Source organism: Bubalus bubalis, chromosome 23, assembly GCF_019923935.1.
Source record: "Bubalus bubalis isolate 160015118507 breed Murrah chromosome 23, NDDB_SH_1, whole genome shotgun sequence".
In the NCBI taxonomy this organism is placed as follows: Eukaryota; Metazoa; Chordata; class Mammalia; order Artiodactyla; family Bovidae; genus Bubalus; species Bubalus bubalis.
In genome coordinates, this window is record NC_059179.1 from 27,536,854 (window position 1) to 27,554,864 (window position 18,011).

At 42.6% G+C, this 18,011-nt stretch overlaps 1 protein-coding gene and 1 non-coding gene across 2 annotated transcripts in view; one reads left to right on the top strand and one right to left on the bottom strand.

The window, feature by feature from the left end:
* The window catches only part of SORCS1 (sortilin related VPS10 domain containing receptor 1), a 673,129-nt gene that overhangs the window by 121,470 nt on the left and 533,648 nt on the right, over window positions 1-18,011 (bottom strand). Inside the window, exon 22 of the mRNA XM_045164209.1 lies at window positions 14,621-14,733. Coding sequence (XP_045020144.1) covers window positions 14,621-14,733 — 113 coding nt within the window. The remainder of the gene's footprint in view (window positions 1-14,620; window positions 14,734-18,011) is intronic.
* On the top strand, window positions 16,491-16,563 carry TRNAW-CCA. Its single transcript has one exon. It is a non-coding gene; the product is annotated as a tRNA-Trp (tRNA).

The window sequence follows — 18,011 nt, forward strand, 5'->3', positions numbered from 1 at the left end:
TGCCATGAACCAGGCAGGAAAATCAACTTTTTCTCTCACCTTGCTGGTCCCCATTAAGGCAAAAACAAAACAAACACAAAACAAAAAAAACAAGACAAGCAAGAGAACCTCCAAAGAACGCCCTATTTCTGATCAGCAGTGGCACCAGTTAGTCTTGTTTTGCTGAAACAAATTGGGATCCCCTTCCGCCAGAGGCACTAGGCAGAACCCAGGGATGGGAACACTGACCTGCTGTTAAGTGGGCTGCGTGGACAAGGACTTGGACCCCGGCTTCAGTTCAAAGTACACGGAGTTTTGGTTGAGCTTGTGAATCATCAGTTCTGATATCTGAAAGGAAAAGTGAGTGAGTGCCACTGAAGTTGCCACACCGACTATATACAAACATGCTGAGCAATATTTACCATGCTGATCAAGGCATCCTGATATTATACCTGGGAGTGACATAAGTGAGTTGTATATGATTTTAAGTTTTTAGTCCAGAATATGCAGATAGAATTATTTTCTAAGCATGACTTGACTTTATATTCGAATTGCTACAAAATAGGACAAACAATTAGGAAATCAGATCATTTCTACTCTTAAAAAATTACCATGGTATTAGTTGTAGAAAATCACCCTGGGTTTCTTTGAAAGTGTATTTGTTATACACAAGGACTTAAAAGAAGAAAATATGTAGAATTTACAAATTCTGATGAGATTCAGACCCATTTATTTTACTTTTTGAAAGTAAACTCCATCTTATTCCCTATTTTGTTTCCCTCCTCTTACCCAACTTTCCAAGAATAGGTAGCTCATGGGTATTTGTTGATGATAAATATTGTTCTACTAAAATAACAGCTTATGATGTTGTAGTGTAGTTGCTAAGTCGTGTCCACCTCTTTGAGAGCCCCCATGAACTGTAGCAGGCCAGGCTTCCCTGTATGTATTTATTTCAAATATATAATAAATTATACATTTGAAACAAAACATAACCACAACTTAACGTGTTGGCTGACTCTTGTTTCATGCTATGAACTCAAAACCACTCCTCGGGCTGATGCATCTGTACTGGGCACACCTCCAGAATTCTGGGCCATGAAATATTTAACTTCAACAAATGACAAAGGACCTCGTTTTAGGTAGTAACAGTATAAGGCAAGGTTTTCTAGAAAAGGTAAAACTGATTATGTGTTTAAAGTAAAAAACCAGATCAATCTGCTGTTTCACTCATCCTTCTGAGTAATTTGTGTAAAGCTATCAGAGAAAACCACGCTCCTATTATCTGGTCTCCTTGCCTCATTTTTAATGTTCTAAGAACCAACGTAATGTTCTATTTCATATGCTATTTAAGTCTAGTTAGATGTTTTCTGAATATCATTCTGCTAGTTAAATTCTTAAATTAGTTTTCTTTTTATATTTATGGACTTTCACTCAGTCCACTGAGTTGCCAAAATGACACCTTTGATCCTTTTATCAATTAAGCAGGGCCTGACAGCTTTGTTTTCAAGCACAGTCTCTCGCAGAGGTCCCTGCTCAGTGATGGAACTGAACTGCCTTGCACATGAACTTCTCTGCTTAACAGCAAGAACTTGGGATGACTGTCAGTGACCTGTGACCCATGTCACACACCTGGGATCCAGGAAAACAAGGTTGTGATAAAATTATGTTGAAGCAGCTTTATTCTTTCTATATAAGCTACTCTTTTTCCTGGGTAATGAGAAACTTCCAGAATGCTCAAGGTTTACAGGAAGAGTGCATTTCTAACACAGATTGTGTAGAATGGTTTTCCTCTGTGCTCTGTAAAGTGGTACGGTGTGCAAGTTCCTATTCTATCGTATTCTTATCATTCAATCAGTAAGACCTTTCTAAGAATTTGATAGTGCATTTTTAGTAGAGGTTAAACAGAAAGGTTTGGCTCTTAAATAAACATACACACAGATGTGTACATATATATATGTGTGAAATATATAATCATGTATAAAATTAATATGCTTATGCACATACACATGCTTATGTACATACACACATATGTGCACATACATTTGTAATTGTATTTGCAGAAAAAATACCTTAACTTGAATAAGAAAACATCGGAAGTAATTAAGAAATTGTCCTGTTTTTCAGAGTCCATACCATGAACAAAATGGGACTCTATATATGCATGAGAAAGACTCTCTCTCTTCCAACTGTGCTGAAGTGATATGTATTTCTTCTTCCTGACAATGTTCTTCCTCAGAAGAGATATAGATAAGACACTAGAAAAGTGTTCATCTGAACAACATACTTCTAATTTATAATCTCCAGGAGAGTCCCATGAAGAAAATAATTAACTTCCCAAATTTGTTCTGGTTTATAACATTGCTTCAATTCGGTTTTATCTGTATCATTTACAAAATTAAACAGGATATACAAAAATGGTAGTAGAGAAAGTCTATTTCATGGATTTAACTTGCATCAAAGAACACACAAAAAAGATAACAGCATACTTTGTGGTGTGCAAAAGAACTATGCACAGAAATAGAACTAAATAAAATTTACACTGCATACAAAGAATGAACTCAATTAGAACCATGCATTTCTCTGATGCAAGTAAATGAGTACGAAACTGTTGACAGATTTTGACAATATTTTAATGTTTTCCATGCCACCTGCAGAAGCATTTATCCTGTATTGTTTTCATCATTTGTGAATTATTACATATATTTTTCATATATACAATATATAATGTATAATATCTATGCATTGAACACTTTCTATTGGCAAAGTACATATTTCTCACTATTTTTTCCCTAGGACAACATAGCTCCATTGAAAGCAACATGAAGCCTAAAGGGCACTCCTACGTTTATCCTGTTCATATGTGAGAATTGAGACTAGAATTTCATTCTGTTTGACTCCTCATCTTAGGGCAGTTCCATAAAAAAACATTTTCCTTCGAGCCAGCTGACAGCAACACAAATAGTATATAGGAGGAGGTACAGCTGAGCACATTTAGGAGATAAAAATTGTAGTACATCATTAACTATGCTTCTATTTCTCATTTAACTGTGAAGCACATGATTTATAACCCCAGGCCTGTGTCATCTGACCAATTTGAGCTACAGGCAATTCCTAACCGTAGCCTCAGGACTGCTGCATTCTATTCAACAGTTAATATAATTTATAATGTTTGAGAGAGTCTTTGGCCATGAAAGGAATAGAATAAACTGGGACTATAGAACAGCATGGTGACAGCCTAAATGAAAGAACACAAGCTTGCATGATAAAGACTCGAGTGAAATAGTGTGTAATTGCTTGGAGATCGGTCCTCCTGAAACAAGCTGAATCTGTTCATTTTTCTTTCTCTGTCCAGTACAAGTGTGTCATCCTAGCAAATTTCATTTACCTTTGTACAGTCACCCCTCTTCTGCTGCTCCTCCATTGTCTATTCTCCTTCAGCTAAATAATCATGAGCAAAGAAAATCTATTATTCTTGGCGTTGCCTATTTGATGGAATATGCCTATGATTCAAGTGCAACCACACTTCATTTAAACCCACCACTTAAATAGACAGTGGCAACTCAGTACAAATACTTGGAAAGATGCTATCAAAAGGGTGCTGTGGAAGGGACCAGGTACATGGAAACACCAATTCTCCTTCTCAGCTGCTTCACAAGCATGAAATTTGAGTGTGGTAATCAGAACAGGGGTCAAGCTGAGGTAACGATGTTACAATTGGAGGACTTGAAACAAAGGAAATGTGCTTTCTGCTTAACGCTCCTTATCTGCTGCAGGTAGATGTGATGCTGTGCTCATTATAGTCACCAGGGACACTGGCTGGTAGATCAGCCCCCTCAGCTGTACACACCACCAGAGGAGGGGAACGAAGAGTTCTCTGGGTTCTAGAGACAAATTTGAATACTTCAGCTTGGAAGTGACGCATCACTTCTGCTCCCACTTCATTGGCCAGAATTAATCACACGGCTCTGCTTACAGAAGAGCCTCATGGTATAACCCTACTGGTACCCAGAAATGGTGAGCTGGAGATGTTTGGTCAACAGAATAGATCGCTACACGTAAAGACACATTCAACATCCAAACAGTGCTTAAAGAAACCAACGAAGGAAAATAGACTCTCAGATCATGAGAATGGAAATGTCAAATGCTGAAACATGAAGCTTAAGGACAGCAGAGCAGTGGTAATTATGAAACATGACACCCAGAGAATGGTACAGAGTGAAACCATGAATACACACTCAAAATGGGCTTAGCAGATTTATCGATGGCAAAGCTATATGGGGTCATACAACTAATGCTTATCTGAAGTTGTGAGGAGGGATGGAAACCCTACTGAACTTAAGGAACATTTTGGTGCCAGATTTAGAAGGAGACCTTGCCTGGGATTACCTTGGAATGACATAATCAGCCTGATCCTGTTAGGTTATTAAGGCCTCTTCAAAGAGTGATTGAATGATATTACTTTTGGAATTAACAGAGAAAGATCTTTCCCAATTATCATGATTTCTGGTTTAATACATGGAAGAAGCAGTGAAGCCAAACAGGACTTCTACTTATCAGTTCTGTTCTTTGTTAGCACCAAAGCATCAGCTTGACTACAGTGTCTAAGAAGTTCTTCCTGGATGACGTAATGAAGAAATAATGTGTTCCAGTTCACTTCCTTTCCCTAAATTCCCCATCACCAGCTCCAAACTTCTCTCCTTCTCCTTTGCTGTATTCTTTCAGCACAACTCTTACCTAGTCTTTTGTTTATAACTTCCTATTTTAGTGACTTTCCTTGTGAACTTCAAAATATTTCTACAATTTCTCTCTTTGAAAAATCTGGACAGGGCAGACTGAGTATATCGAAAATGGTCTAAGATTATTTATTACGTTCACAATGAATCTTATTTCTAAAATTATTGCCAATAACCTGTTCCATTTTCAGAGGCATTTTTTCTTTCCCTGGATTTTGGTTTCTGCACCTGTCAAATGTATATGACAACACAAACAACTAAGAGGAAATTCGTTGTTGGTGGTTGACATTTCGTCCATAGTCGTTCTGTTCATTTTAAATGTGTCCGTGCCCTTTAAGGATTCAGCAAGACAACTTGCAGCCTCCCTATCTCCCCAGCACAGCACCACAAACACAGCATGATGGTCCTTTCTCCTTCCAGGAAAGCCAGATACAAAGCTTTTCACCTCTGAGGACTCAGAGAGAAGCCGGCAAGTACAGTGGTGCAGGAGGTGGGATATGCTCCACGCCTGAGCAGCTGGCCTCAGGTAGCAAGAGGGTCTATCCCTGATGAGGCCAGCTAAGGGCAAGTGAGCCTTTTCTCACTCTCTGGAGATGTGAAGTCGAGAGTGGTGGAACCCTCCCAGACAGAGGTCACTTGATTAACCCAGCCCAACGTTATCCAGATAACAAGGTCAAGTGCTTCTCACTGTGAGGAATTTTCAATTTATTTCACAGTCAAGATAACTCGATCTAAGCCAGCATCTGTCCTCTCCGGGTAATGCTGTTAGAGGAAGTAAGGGAGGAGAGCCAAGAGCCCTTTGCTGGGGCCCTGCCCGCCCAGTCATCAGGGTCCACCTGGCCAGGTCCCACTTTTTCCCCTGCTGGGAATTCTGTGCAGTAACTTTATAAGAAAGGGGCCAGAGTATTGAGAGAGAGAGAATAAAGCCAGCTCTTCCCAAGTTCTATCTAATTCAGAGAGCAGCCTTTAAAGGACTGGGGTCCTGGTTGTCGTTTTCCACTTTGCATTCAGTTGCAACTTCTATGTAATTTATGACAAAGGAAGTCAGTTGCTTTTGCCTGCCTCCAGTTCCTTCTCTCTCCCCCATATTTTTCTTTAAGGACCCATGTCCTTTTCTATTCTCAGCCCATTTGATTTAGGAGGGGCTCCCTTAACTCCTGATCTGGGGAGGGTATGACACATTGAGTTATCACTGACAGAGCCCTAGCCTTCTGACTACCAGGCTAGTTGAGACATCTCCACTTTACCAAAGTCGAGGCTGTGAGAATTATCACCCTAGGCTTTTGGGGTGCACCCAGGGGAGAGGCACTGTCTTTTGAATGGAATTGATAAGATGACTAAATAAAAGACTGGGGCTTCCTGGGGCCATTCTCGTCTTCCTATGTGCTGGCCTAATTCTTAGGCAGACTTCTCGTGTGGTCACAACAGAAAGAGATAGAGAAAGAGGGAAAGACGAAAACAGGGGAGTAAGCTGATGATACTTCCTCTCTGACTTATCCATGCCTGAGCTGGACTTCCCAACTAAATAAGCTCATACTGCAAATTTCCAGTGAAATCTGTTTGAACAGAATATATGTTCATTTCATCAGGGAAAAAAACCCTACACAACTCAAAGCAAAGCATCTGTTGCTCATTTCCTGGGGCAGCAGGCTTGATATCTGGGGGCCTTGCAGAAGTCAAGTGGTACCCAAATCCACATGGGCAGCATGACGGAACAAGGGGACCACTAGACTTGAGAGGCAACTCAACTTGCAGAAACAGAACTAGAATCTCCTTCTCCTTAAAGAGCTGCATCTCCTTAGGCAATTCACAGCTCTCTGTTGGGGTCTGACTTCATTAATTTCAAAGTGATTGCGTCAGAAAGAAGAATTAAAGGACCTCCCTTAGGATCATAACTATAGGATTCCTGTGGGCAGCACCGGTATTGCTGATTCTTGACACAAGGCTTAGTTTACATACTGATTTCATTACTGTGCTTATTAACTGTGTAATAACAGTTTCCATAAGACACTGATTTCTCATATGCTAGGTTTGGTCACTGAAATTAGTTTCATTCCTGGGTAAGGCTGCCACACTGGCAATTCCCTTAACCAAAGTTACAATCTCCCTTGGTACTCTGCTGCTTTCCCTCAATGCCATCCATCTGCCTGATAACTTAGATGAGTCATCTTCCCTCTAGTTACTCATTCACGTCTTCTTCCTGTTTCCTGGTATCTTTGTTCTTTCCTGTAATTCCATTCATTAATCTTTTTCTCCTTATTGTCACCATCTTCTTTCTGCCAATGCATGCCCTGGACTATCCTAGTCTTTAATATGCCTATATATATTTTTTGCATTTCTCATATACTCTCCTACCACAAATGTCCATAAATGTAACCATTATCTATTTACCATTTATTGAGTAACCTCTATAGGTCAAGGGCTTTGCTCTATCATTTCTTTAATGATCTATCAAACACTCTATGAGACAAGTATTATTGATTATGTGATTTTGGCTGGATTATTGATCTTTTCTGAATTTTCCTCATCTATAAGATATAAGCAATGGATATAAGAGCTGAAGCTAGAAACCTGGTCTATATTTCTCCAAACCTGTGGTCTTTCTAAAACATATCTGAACTTGCTATCTAAAACATATCTGAACTGAAGTCACTGAATGTTAAGTTCCACAGCTTTCGAGCAAGCCAAGCCAGCTGCCTTAGGGTCTCTGATTAATGGCTCATCAGTACATGATACTTGGCTGCCTCGGGGACACTCACTCAGGTCTCTGAGAATGTCTCTGGAGAAGACACTCAGATAGAATAAAGAGAAAGAAGAACTCTAGAGAAAACAGACAGAGCAAGATACACACTCACACAAGTTAACCAAGTTTCAGAGAACACATGCCTCTTCTTTCTACATTTTCTCTAATATAAACATCTAGAAACTATATTTTAGAGAGAGAATGAAAAGTATTGGAAATTGAGATGTGCAGATGATGTGGTACCTGGGAACTTAGCTGGCTCTAAATCTGGACTCTTCTGTATTGAGAAGATGATATTCTGGATTTCACCGGCAAGCCATAAGATTTCCAGAGGAGGCACAAATATACATGTCTCAACCTAAATGCTCTGGATAGGGATCTACACCCCTCTAGGTCTCATCAGCAGTGTGGTGATAAGAAATACTCCATTCTTTCTCCCACTGAACTGCAGGTGCAGAGAATAATTTATAGAATATAACCGGAAGTGGAAAGCGAGGGCTGAGCAAAGTCAGAGGCAAAGTTGACGGGTTCCCTGCTGTCCGATGTTCAAGTGCAGTTCATTAGGAGACGGGGTTCACTGGGACTTTCCTTGACAGCTCTGTTATTTGTTGTTTGCACATGAAAAAAAAAATATAGACATGAGTCTTCTGCCAACTGGGAAAGCGACTGTTGAAAGGTGGGCATGTCCTAGGAGGTGGGCCAGGTTGTAATTTGAGGTTGTTGCTAACAAGGCTGTGATAGAGGTTTCTCAAGTCATCTTGGAGACCAGAGATCAAGGGACTAGATTATGGGTTAATTCTAAGTAAACTGAAAAGCTCCAAGTACTAAAAGGAGAAAAAGTTAATATTTACTTAGTGTCTGAGAGGAATCCTGTTTTTAATATATCTGTCAGAGAGCATTGAGAAACCAAAGTCATATAGTTTCCAACAGGGTGACCAGACCAAGACTGATCATTTTAACTGGGTGAAGAATAAGAACAACAACAATGACATCATCATAGTAATAATCCTCACTACGCATGCGTGTTAAGTTGGTTCAGTCGTGTCTGACTCTCCGTGACCATGTGGATCATAGCCCACCAAAGCTCCTCTGTCCGCGGGATCCTGTAGCCAAGAATACTGGAGTGGGTTGCCCTCCTCTGAGGGATCTTCCCAACCCAGGGATCGAATCTGTGTCTCTCATATCTACTTGCATTGGCAGGCAGGTTCGTTACCACTAGCACCACCTGGGAAGCCCCATGCTCACTACAGAGATGGATAATCTGAAGTTAAAAGGAAGAATGGGAGAAAAAAGATCTAAGCAAGCAGAAGAGAGAGAACCTCTCTCACACACCCATACACACACACATACACACACAGAGACACTCTAATAGTCCAGAGGTGCTGGAGATGAGGAAAGTGAATCCCCTATAGCCAGGGGAGGTACTTGGAGTCAACATTACTCATTCATTATAAACTCAAATCATCGTAGACTGGTGGTGATAAAGAGGACTCATGATTTGTATAAAAGTTGTGCCTTTTTATAAAGATACGCCATTTGATTCTCAGGGATTCTGTGGTGGCTCAGAGGGTAAAGAGTCTGCCTGCAATGCAGAAGACCTGAGTTCGATCCCTGGGTCAGGAAGATCCCCTGGAGAAGAAAGTGGCAACCCACTCTAGTACTCTTGCCTGGAAAATCCCATGGACGGAGGAGCCTGGCGGGCTACAGCCCATAGGGTCGCAAAGAGCCAGACACGACTGAGTGACTTCACTTTCACTTTGATTCTCATGATGTAAGTATGTGAAGCAACATAAATCGATTCGACTTCTACACATTGTTCAGCCTCTTGCATTTTTCCTGCCACCTAATACCTTGGACAGTTTGCCATGTCAGTACACAGATTTATCTTGTCTACTGTAAACACTGTAGATGGATATACCCTGAGTGGTTTAGCCACTGCTGACAACAGACACTCTTGCACGTGTTTTCTGGTGATGCTGTAGTTAAAGCTCCAGATTACGTTTCTTCAGGGAGGATGGGAAAGTGGAAGGGTCCACAAGTGGGGACCCCCAGAGCTGCTGTCCTGGTCAGGCACTAGCAGGGTCGTGGCTCAGAGAGGGAGAAGCTGGCATGCTACCTGGGGACTCACCTGCTCCAGGTCCTCGGCTGGCCTTTTGTTTTCTCCTGTGGGGTCCTGATGGGGTAAGACAAAGAGCTCGGCAGCGGTGGGCAGGCCAGGCAGCACTGCCACCAAGATGTGCTGGCCCAGAACCCCGGTGGCCTGAGGAGAGACACAGAGGCACACGTGAGTCCTAGGGGAAAGAAAGCTGATGAGAAGGAACCATGTGTTCAGGGGGGAGTTGGGGGGTGGTGCAGTAGGAAGGCACATGGGTGTGGAGATGGGTTTGAAAGCAGGGTCCTTGGTGCACTTGTGGGGGAGGGATGCAAGGGCCAGAAATGGGTTCAAGCCAGATTCTGAAGTCTGGTCCCCCGCTCTATCCTCATGAGACCTTAAACACTTTGCATCCCCTCAAATTAAAAAGTGGCATGATGGTAGTACCTGCCTTGTAAAAGTAAGTGGACCCTGTCAGTGAGAAGGCTGTCACTGAGCCTTATCTTCTGCCCCTGGAGCTATAACACTTTCTAACCTAGCTTCCTCCTTCCTTGAAGCACTAGCATTCCCTCCAAATCCACCAGGCATACCTCTATCACCTAACCTAATAGCACACCCCAGACCACAGCCTCCAGGTATCTGTTGAATTCTCCTAAGCATCAGACCCTAATGATCAGCTAAGGAAGCTCTCTTAACCCTTCCCCCTGCTACCCTTCAATCTTCTATTAAAATCATGTTCATCACTCAAAACTTCCTCTTTACTGAGCCTACTTTCTAGATGTTTCTAGAATTCAGTTGGCTACAATTTCAGCATTTCTCTGGAGCATTCAGTCAGAATGTCATTTGGTTGCTGTACAAGAACTCCTCACATTTACTCCAAAATCTTCATTCTGCATGTGGATGAATGGAGGCACTCTTTTCCCAGATACCCCAGTGGGAAGCCTTATCTCATCTATGACATGACACTCTCCTTTCCACATCCTATCTAAGCAGCCTATGAGATATTGACAAGTGATCCTATTGGTTCCTTTCTATTTAAATTCCTCCCACCCCTGCCTTGTTAATATCTCGATTCAGCCTCTATGTTCACTCCCCTCAATCTTTACAACAGCCTCCCCATCTCCAGGAGACAGACTACTATCAATGCTTAAAGATTTATCCCCCTACAGTCCAACTCAGATTGTGCATCCCCATCCAAATTCATGCACAAATTACCACTGCCAAGTGGATTAGATTTACATTCAAAGCCTTCAGCAATATGGTCCCACCTTTCCTTCCTACACTAATTATCCACAGCTCACACAGTCATCTTAGGCTTAACTGAATGGACTCATCTACAATTTCTCAACAGCCAGTCTTTTCTTGCAAATGTTTCTGTGTATCTCCGCTGAATGTCTTTTCTATACATTTGCTGCTAGAACATCATGAAGTTCTAGAACAACATAAAGTCCACTCATTTCAGTATATTTTTTCATGATTTCCAGTTAGGTGATTGTTGGGTTCTGAAATCTACTTTTATATCTTTCTTGAAGTACTAAGAAATTCCATTTGCTGGATCTTTTCCATGTGTCTGGCATTGTCCTAAGAACTTCTTAATATAATGCAATGTAATCTCCCACAAGCACTCTTTGAAGCAAGTATTACTATACCTCTCTGTGCAGGTGAAGACACAGGTTGCGAGTCCCCAGGAAGCTGGCTCTGAGCTTAGCATGTAGGGTGTTTATTAGGGGACATTCTTAGAATCAACAGCTAGAGGACTGAAGGCAAAAAAGCAACAATGGGTAGAAGGAGAAGCTGAGCTATGATAAAGGTCAGTTCAGAAGACCTTGCAGGGAATGAGATTTGCCTGAGAAATCTGAATGGCCCTTCAGATTTGCCTGAGGTTGAGCTGAGGCATCACTGGACACGAGCCACTCAAAAAAGGACACAACGGACACAACGTTGGGGGAAGGCAGCTGAAACCTCTGCCCACAGCTCTCCCAGCAGCTAAGGCAACTGTATCTCCCGTAAGGGGAATCTGGATGGTACATCCCTATTTCTGCTACAGGACAGACAGAAGACTGAGGAAAGCTCAACAGTGGCTCAATGCCATCTAAGTAACGAATGGTGACGCTCAGTTTGGAACCCTGGTCTGACCATGATGCTTCTGTCTTAACCAGGGCTCTCCTGCCTTCTTTCTCCTGGCACACAAAGCAGCTCCTGTCCCAGCTGGTATCATACTGTTTTATAGCCCTCCAGGATGCTAAGCTCAAATATTATGTCTAAACTCATCCTTATCATTGACAATGTTTACTGAAGGACTTTCAATGAAAGATCCCATTGCAAAATATCAATAGAAAAACCCCAGTTGATGAGGAAAAAGGCAACTGATTTACATATTGAATTTCATTACAGAATGAATAGGAAGAAAACTACAATTAAGTTGACATCCAGTTGAGCTTCTTATAGAGCTTATTAGGGGACACCTGGCAATAGGGTGTGTTTTTTAGGACTTAAGGAAGTGACTGAGAATATTTACTATCTCAAAGCCAAGGTGGGGAGCTAGGAACCAGGGCTGGTTCAGCCACCTCTTAGGATTGGGTAACCACGGGGTCTTCAAAACTCCCTCCACTCCATCACCTCTTATCCTGTGGGATGTGAAGCCAACCTGTTTGTTCTGCATTTAGCTGATTATGCTCTGCAGCGGCCTAGAAATATTAATGAGCAGTCATATCTAACCTAGTGGACAGCTGGTGGAAGGGTGGCAGCCCAGAGCATCTGATCCCCTTAAAATTAATGTGAAGAGAAACCAGCCTGGAAAACATCACTGCTGAACTAATGCTTGGTTGATAAGCAACTGGGGGTGTTGGACAGCTGCCTAGGAGATCTACTGGGACAGAGATCTCTGAAGGAGGTGGGCTGTGGGTTCACTGAAGGCTATAAGTCATCTCTCTAGGACAGCAGAGAAGAGAAACCAGTTGTCACACTAGTGACAAGCAGCTCTAAGGATAAAGAGGCTTGTGGTTTGGCAGCTTCACCCCCTGGTGGCCATAATGTTTAGCCACCGACAATGTCATAGATGCTCAGAGTCCTTAAGACAAAGGTGAGATGGCATTTACCCAGAGGTAGAGAAAATAACCCTTCTCCATCCCACTGTTCCAAGTACTCTTATCTCTCCATTTAACAAGGCAAAGGACAGCAGCAGAGTGGAGTGGGAAGAAAACTACTTGATCAAGATTGAAACCTTGAGGTCTAACTCCAAGAACCTGACTTTAGACTGTACAGCCCTGGGCAAGTTATTTGCCTCTATTCACCTGTAAAATGGGGATAATCAGCCTATCCATTTCTACATCATAAGCTAGGTTTCTTTTTCATGATTAAATGTGTCTAAAAATGCAAAACACTGAGAAGAGTTTCTGGAATTTTTAAAGTGCTAAATGAATATTCACAAAGACAATGGTATGATTATGGGAACATCAGCTCTTTGCAAAAAGGCTGAATGTGAGATCAGTTTTCTGAGCAGGGGTTATCTGAACGTCTTTAACTCTCCTCATCCCTTTGTGTCACGAGGCACCATGTGTCAGGTGCAGGAGAGAATATATAACTAATCCTAAATTGACTTTTCTCTTAGGCTAAGAGTAGACCTCATTTTCTTGGGTGCCAAAATCGCTGCAGATGGTGATAACAGCCATGAAATTAAAAGACGCTTACTCCTTGGAAGAAAAGCTATGACAAACCTAGACAGCATATTAGAAAATAGAGACATCACTTTGCCGACAAAGGTCCAACTAGTCAAAGCTATGGTTTTTCCAAAAGTCACGTATGGATGTGAGAGCTGGACCATAAAGAAGGCTGATCATCAAAGAATTGATGCTTTCAATTAATGCTTTCAATCTGTGGTGCTGAAGAAAACTCCTGAGAGTCCATCGGACACTAAGGACATCAAATCAGTCAATTCTAAAGGAAATCAGTCCTGAATATTCATTGGAAGGACTGATGCTGAAGCTGAAGCTCTAATACTTTGGCCACCTGATGCAAAGTGTTGACCTGATGAAAAGAGTCGACCAAAGAAAAGACCCCAGTGCTGGGAAAGATTGAGGGCAGGAGGAGAAGGGAGCAACAGAGGATGAGATTGTTGGCTGGCATCATTGACTCAATGGACACGAGTTTGAGCAAACTTCAGGAGATAATAAAGGACAGGGAAGCCAGGCATGCTTCAGTCCATGGGGTCACAGAGAGTCAGACACGACTGAGCGACTGAAGAATAACAACCAAGAGTAGACCTTAGGGAAAAGTCATTTCTGGTTTTCTGGGTTTGTGCAATAAACCCAAGCAGCTATATGAGCAGATATCCCATTTCTCTGATTGTTTATGGAAGTGGAGTATGCAGGCGGAATGTGCCTAGAAGAAGATGTCTTGTCAAATTGTGGGTGACATTTGTTCAGAAGGGGATGAACCATACCACCTTGTTACCCTCCCAGAAACCAGACTGGATTCAGATCCTTCACTTTAATTTTGTAGCTTTGTCACTTATTAGCTGTGAGGCTTTAGACAAGTTATTTAACTTCTTTGAACCGCAATTGCTTAATCAACAAATAAAGACAATAATATGTTGCTCTTGGGGCTGTTGTGAGAAAGGAATGCTGTTAAAAAGAACTGGGACATAGTAAGATGACCACCTTCCTGTGCTGGGTACTCACTGTGCCATTGTGCTGGTCATTCATGGGGCTGGAACCCAGGCTGCTCCTTCTAATGGTATTCACTCTATGCCTTTCAGTACTATGCCCAGCAGCTCTTCCACACGTACTTACAGCTAACTGTGAATTCCGCCATGACTGTCACATATTGCCATGGTCCTCTCTAAGCAGAACACAAAGGGTAAGGACCCCGCGATTATTCAATTTCCTGTCCCCCGTGGCACCTGTGACATGTCTGCACATGGAGCGCTCAGCTTTGCAGGTATCAGACTGATGACACCCGCTTCCCCTGGCCTCTGGCTCTTCCCTGCCATTTCTTAGTGCAAGGGTCCCCCTCTGTGAAAGACAAGGGCAGACAGGGCAAGGGCCTGGGCCAGAAGGAGCTGGCTACACTCACCTCCACCAAGGCCTTTTTGATAACTCGGCTGACGTCTCTCCTCCACTCAGGAATGTCCGGGTTGTAATCGTCCAGGTTTGGAGAAAAGGACAGGCGAAGAGATCGGAATTCCTCTGTGGACCACCAGAGTAGAGGGGTTACTATAAGTCAGATCAGCCTCTCAGGAAGTCTGTTATACTTTCTATTTTATGCAAAGCCCTAATGCAGGGTCCCTGTCCTCCACACTCACCAGAGAGACCTTACTAGAAGGCAAGGTCAACATCCCATCCCTTTTACCTCTGAGCTCCTTTTCCAGGCCAAAGCTTTAGTCTGTGACCCATGCTTCACTCCACAGCTTTATGCACTGTCCCCAGTCTAGCCCTTGTGCTCCTGGAGCACTCTGACTGCATCATGGGTTTCTGCCCCCCAGGCCTTTGAACACACAGCCCCTTTCCCAGAATGGTCCCCTCTTCCCACCTTCCACGCATGCAGCACTCAAGCTCTAGTTTGAGTCCTCACCGACTTAATACTCTGCCCACCACATTTTACTTTTCTTTTTTATGGTACAGCTGTGCTCTGCACATACTTTCATTATCATTATATAATAATAATATTATATGATTATATAATTATTAAATTCATCATATTCATCTATTGCTAAATTTTGTTTGCATGGGAATTTCATTGAAAGGAATTTCCAACTCTTTATTTCAAGGATTTTGCTAGTTGTCACAGTGGCCTCTGAGTTAATCTTGGTCCCCCAGAAAGTAGATGAAATTATAAAGGCGATGCTTTTGTGAGGAGAATTGTCTTTAACAGAATATGGGGAGGAAACCAGAGGATCTTGGAGCACCATCAGACCATGCTGCATATATGACAGAGTGCAAGAAAGGGAGGAAGGTTCAGCGAGACTGATGGGAGATCCATGAGCTGAAGTCAGCCAGAGGAGCCCTGTGTCCCAGGAATGGGTTCACCTTAGTATTCCTACTGCCTTCTGTCATCACTGGCTGGATGGTGCAGCCTTGGTCCTAACATGGTGATGGGTTTCAGAGCACAGCCCTGAGGGGGTCTTATCACACAATCTACTCAGATCACACTGCCCCCCTGAAATCTGTGGGAGGTTCCACACTGCACTTAGAATAAATTCAGATTCATATCATGGCCTTCATAGTACCACACAAACCAGCAACAACTGTCTCCTGCCACATGTCCTGCGGGCTGCCCTGCACTCCATGACGCCATCCTTCTCCATGTTCCTCAGTCTGCCAAATTTCTTCCCACATTACCATGCCTCTACTTCCCCAGACGATAGCCTGCTCAGCTCCTTTTCAGCCTTCAGTCTCTCCTGGGAGGAGCCCTCCCCTCCAGCAACCTCAGGTATCCTCCCTTTCACCAATGCTAACACCTTTCATCATGTGACCCTATTTGTCTCTGCCAAACTTCTTACTGTTCAAATTATTTTGTTTGGGGGGATAAGGGGAGAGGGACAAATTGGGAGATGGGGATTAACATATACACACTACTGTATATAAAATAGATAACTAATAAGTAACCTACTGTATAGCACAGGGACTCTACTCAATACTCTGTAATGGCCTATATGGGAAAAGAACTGAAAAAAGAGTGGATTTATGCATATGTATGGGCTTCCCTGGTGGCTTAGACGGTAAAGCATCTGCCTGCAGTGTGGGAGACCTGGGTTCGATCCCTGGGTTGGGAAGATCCCCTGGAGAAGGAAATGGCAACCCACTCCAGTACTCTTGTCTGGAAAATTCCATGGACTGAGGAACCTGGTGGGCTACAATCCATGGGGTTGCAAAGAGTCAGACTCGACTTCACTTTCATGCATATGTATAATTGATTCACTTTGCTGTACACCTGAAACTGGGCTTCCCTGATGGCTCAGAGGTTAAAGCGCCTGCCTCCAATGCAGGAGACCCAGGTTCGATCCCTGGGTCGGGAAGATCCCCTGGAGAAGGAAATGGTAACCCACTCCAGTATTCTTGCCTGGAGAAATCCCATGGACAGAGAAGCCTGGTAGGCTACAGTCCATGGGATCACAAAGAGTCGGACACGACTGAGCAACTTCACTTTCTTTCACTTTCACACCTGAAACTAACACAATACTGCAAATCAACTGCAAAAAAAAGCTTTAAATAAATAAATGTTTTTGTTGTCTGTCTCCCACACAGGAATATTAGTTCAGTGAGGATGGGGGCACAGTGTTTCTGGCCCTTTGGGACAGTGCCCAGTCCATGGTAGGTTTTCAGTGGCCAGGAGTCACTTAATTAATACATTTTTGTTGAATAAATGAAGGTATGAACATCAGTGGCGGCTCTCTGTAGTTTATGCCTTTATTATTCAACAAACATTTCTTTCTTGTTTTAAGCATGTTCTTATATTTCAGGAGGGGCTCAGCAACACTGGCAACACCAAAGACACATTCAGGAAACTCAAAAAGCCACGTGTGCCTTTCCTAACACTGCTAACGACTTCTCAGGAGCAGGCATTGAAGACTTGCGCATGATCAGGACTGCATTTAAGGCAGCCAGCTTATTCCAAAGATGTATTGTTCAAAGTTTGACTATTTGGAGTCACTGGTCACCGAGGTGAACATTCCCACTTCAGTTCTGATGGAGAAGAAGGAAATGCATATTAATTAGCAGCATGGGAAATGGCAGTGCCACAGAATGACCCGCTGGGTCCTAACATTTCCCTTTGAAGATGTACGTGTTTGTCATTTTCACTTTCCTCGAACCTCTTAACCAAACTGTGGAGACTTCATCTCAAAAGAAGATATTTATCTTAATAAAGAGACACAGATGAGAAACGTGGTGCAGCTCCCTCTATAATTACTTAGCATGCTAAACAGCAGGGCAGAGAAATGTTATCTTTTAAGTTTATTCAACAAATAGGGGATGCGTGTGGGAGGACTGAAAAGGGTAAACGTCAATAATATATGTATTTCTTGCAGCTGCTGAGAGAGATGAATTCTACACATTTACATTTTCTTTGTTGTATTTAAGGGCAAACTTGAGCCTTGAAGCAAAGGAAAGAAAACAATGCAAACTAAATTTTCTTTCCTACAGTCTACTGTATGTCTTTAGGTAGGCAATCTTTCCTCTGCCAGCTTCCCAAATACGATACCTCCTTCAGTCTGACAATAATGATCTTAAATTTCCCCAAAGCTTAATTATGCTTGAACAGGTTTCTTTCAGACTTCAGATTCTGACCTCCCCTTTCTTGGAGCATTTCTTTTAGAAACTTGCTATTATAAATTCTTTCTGTGAACTTTTGAGATGTAAATCTTCTGCAACCAGGAATGCCTTTCTCAAGGACCTAGGAACCATCTTTGAAATGGTATCATTAAGAAAGTGCCCCACCTCTGGGAGGGTAGGAACCAAGTTTCCTA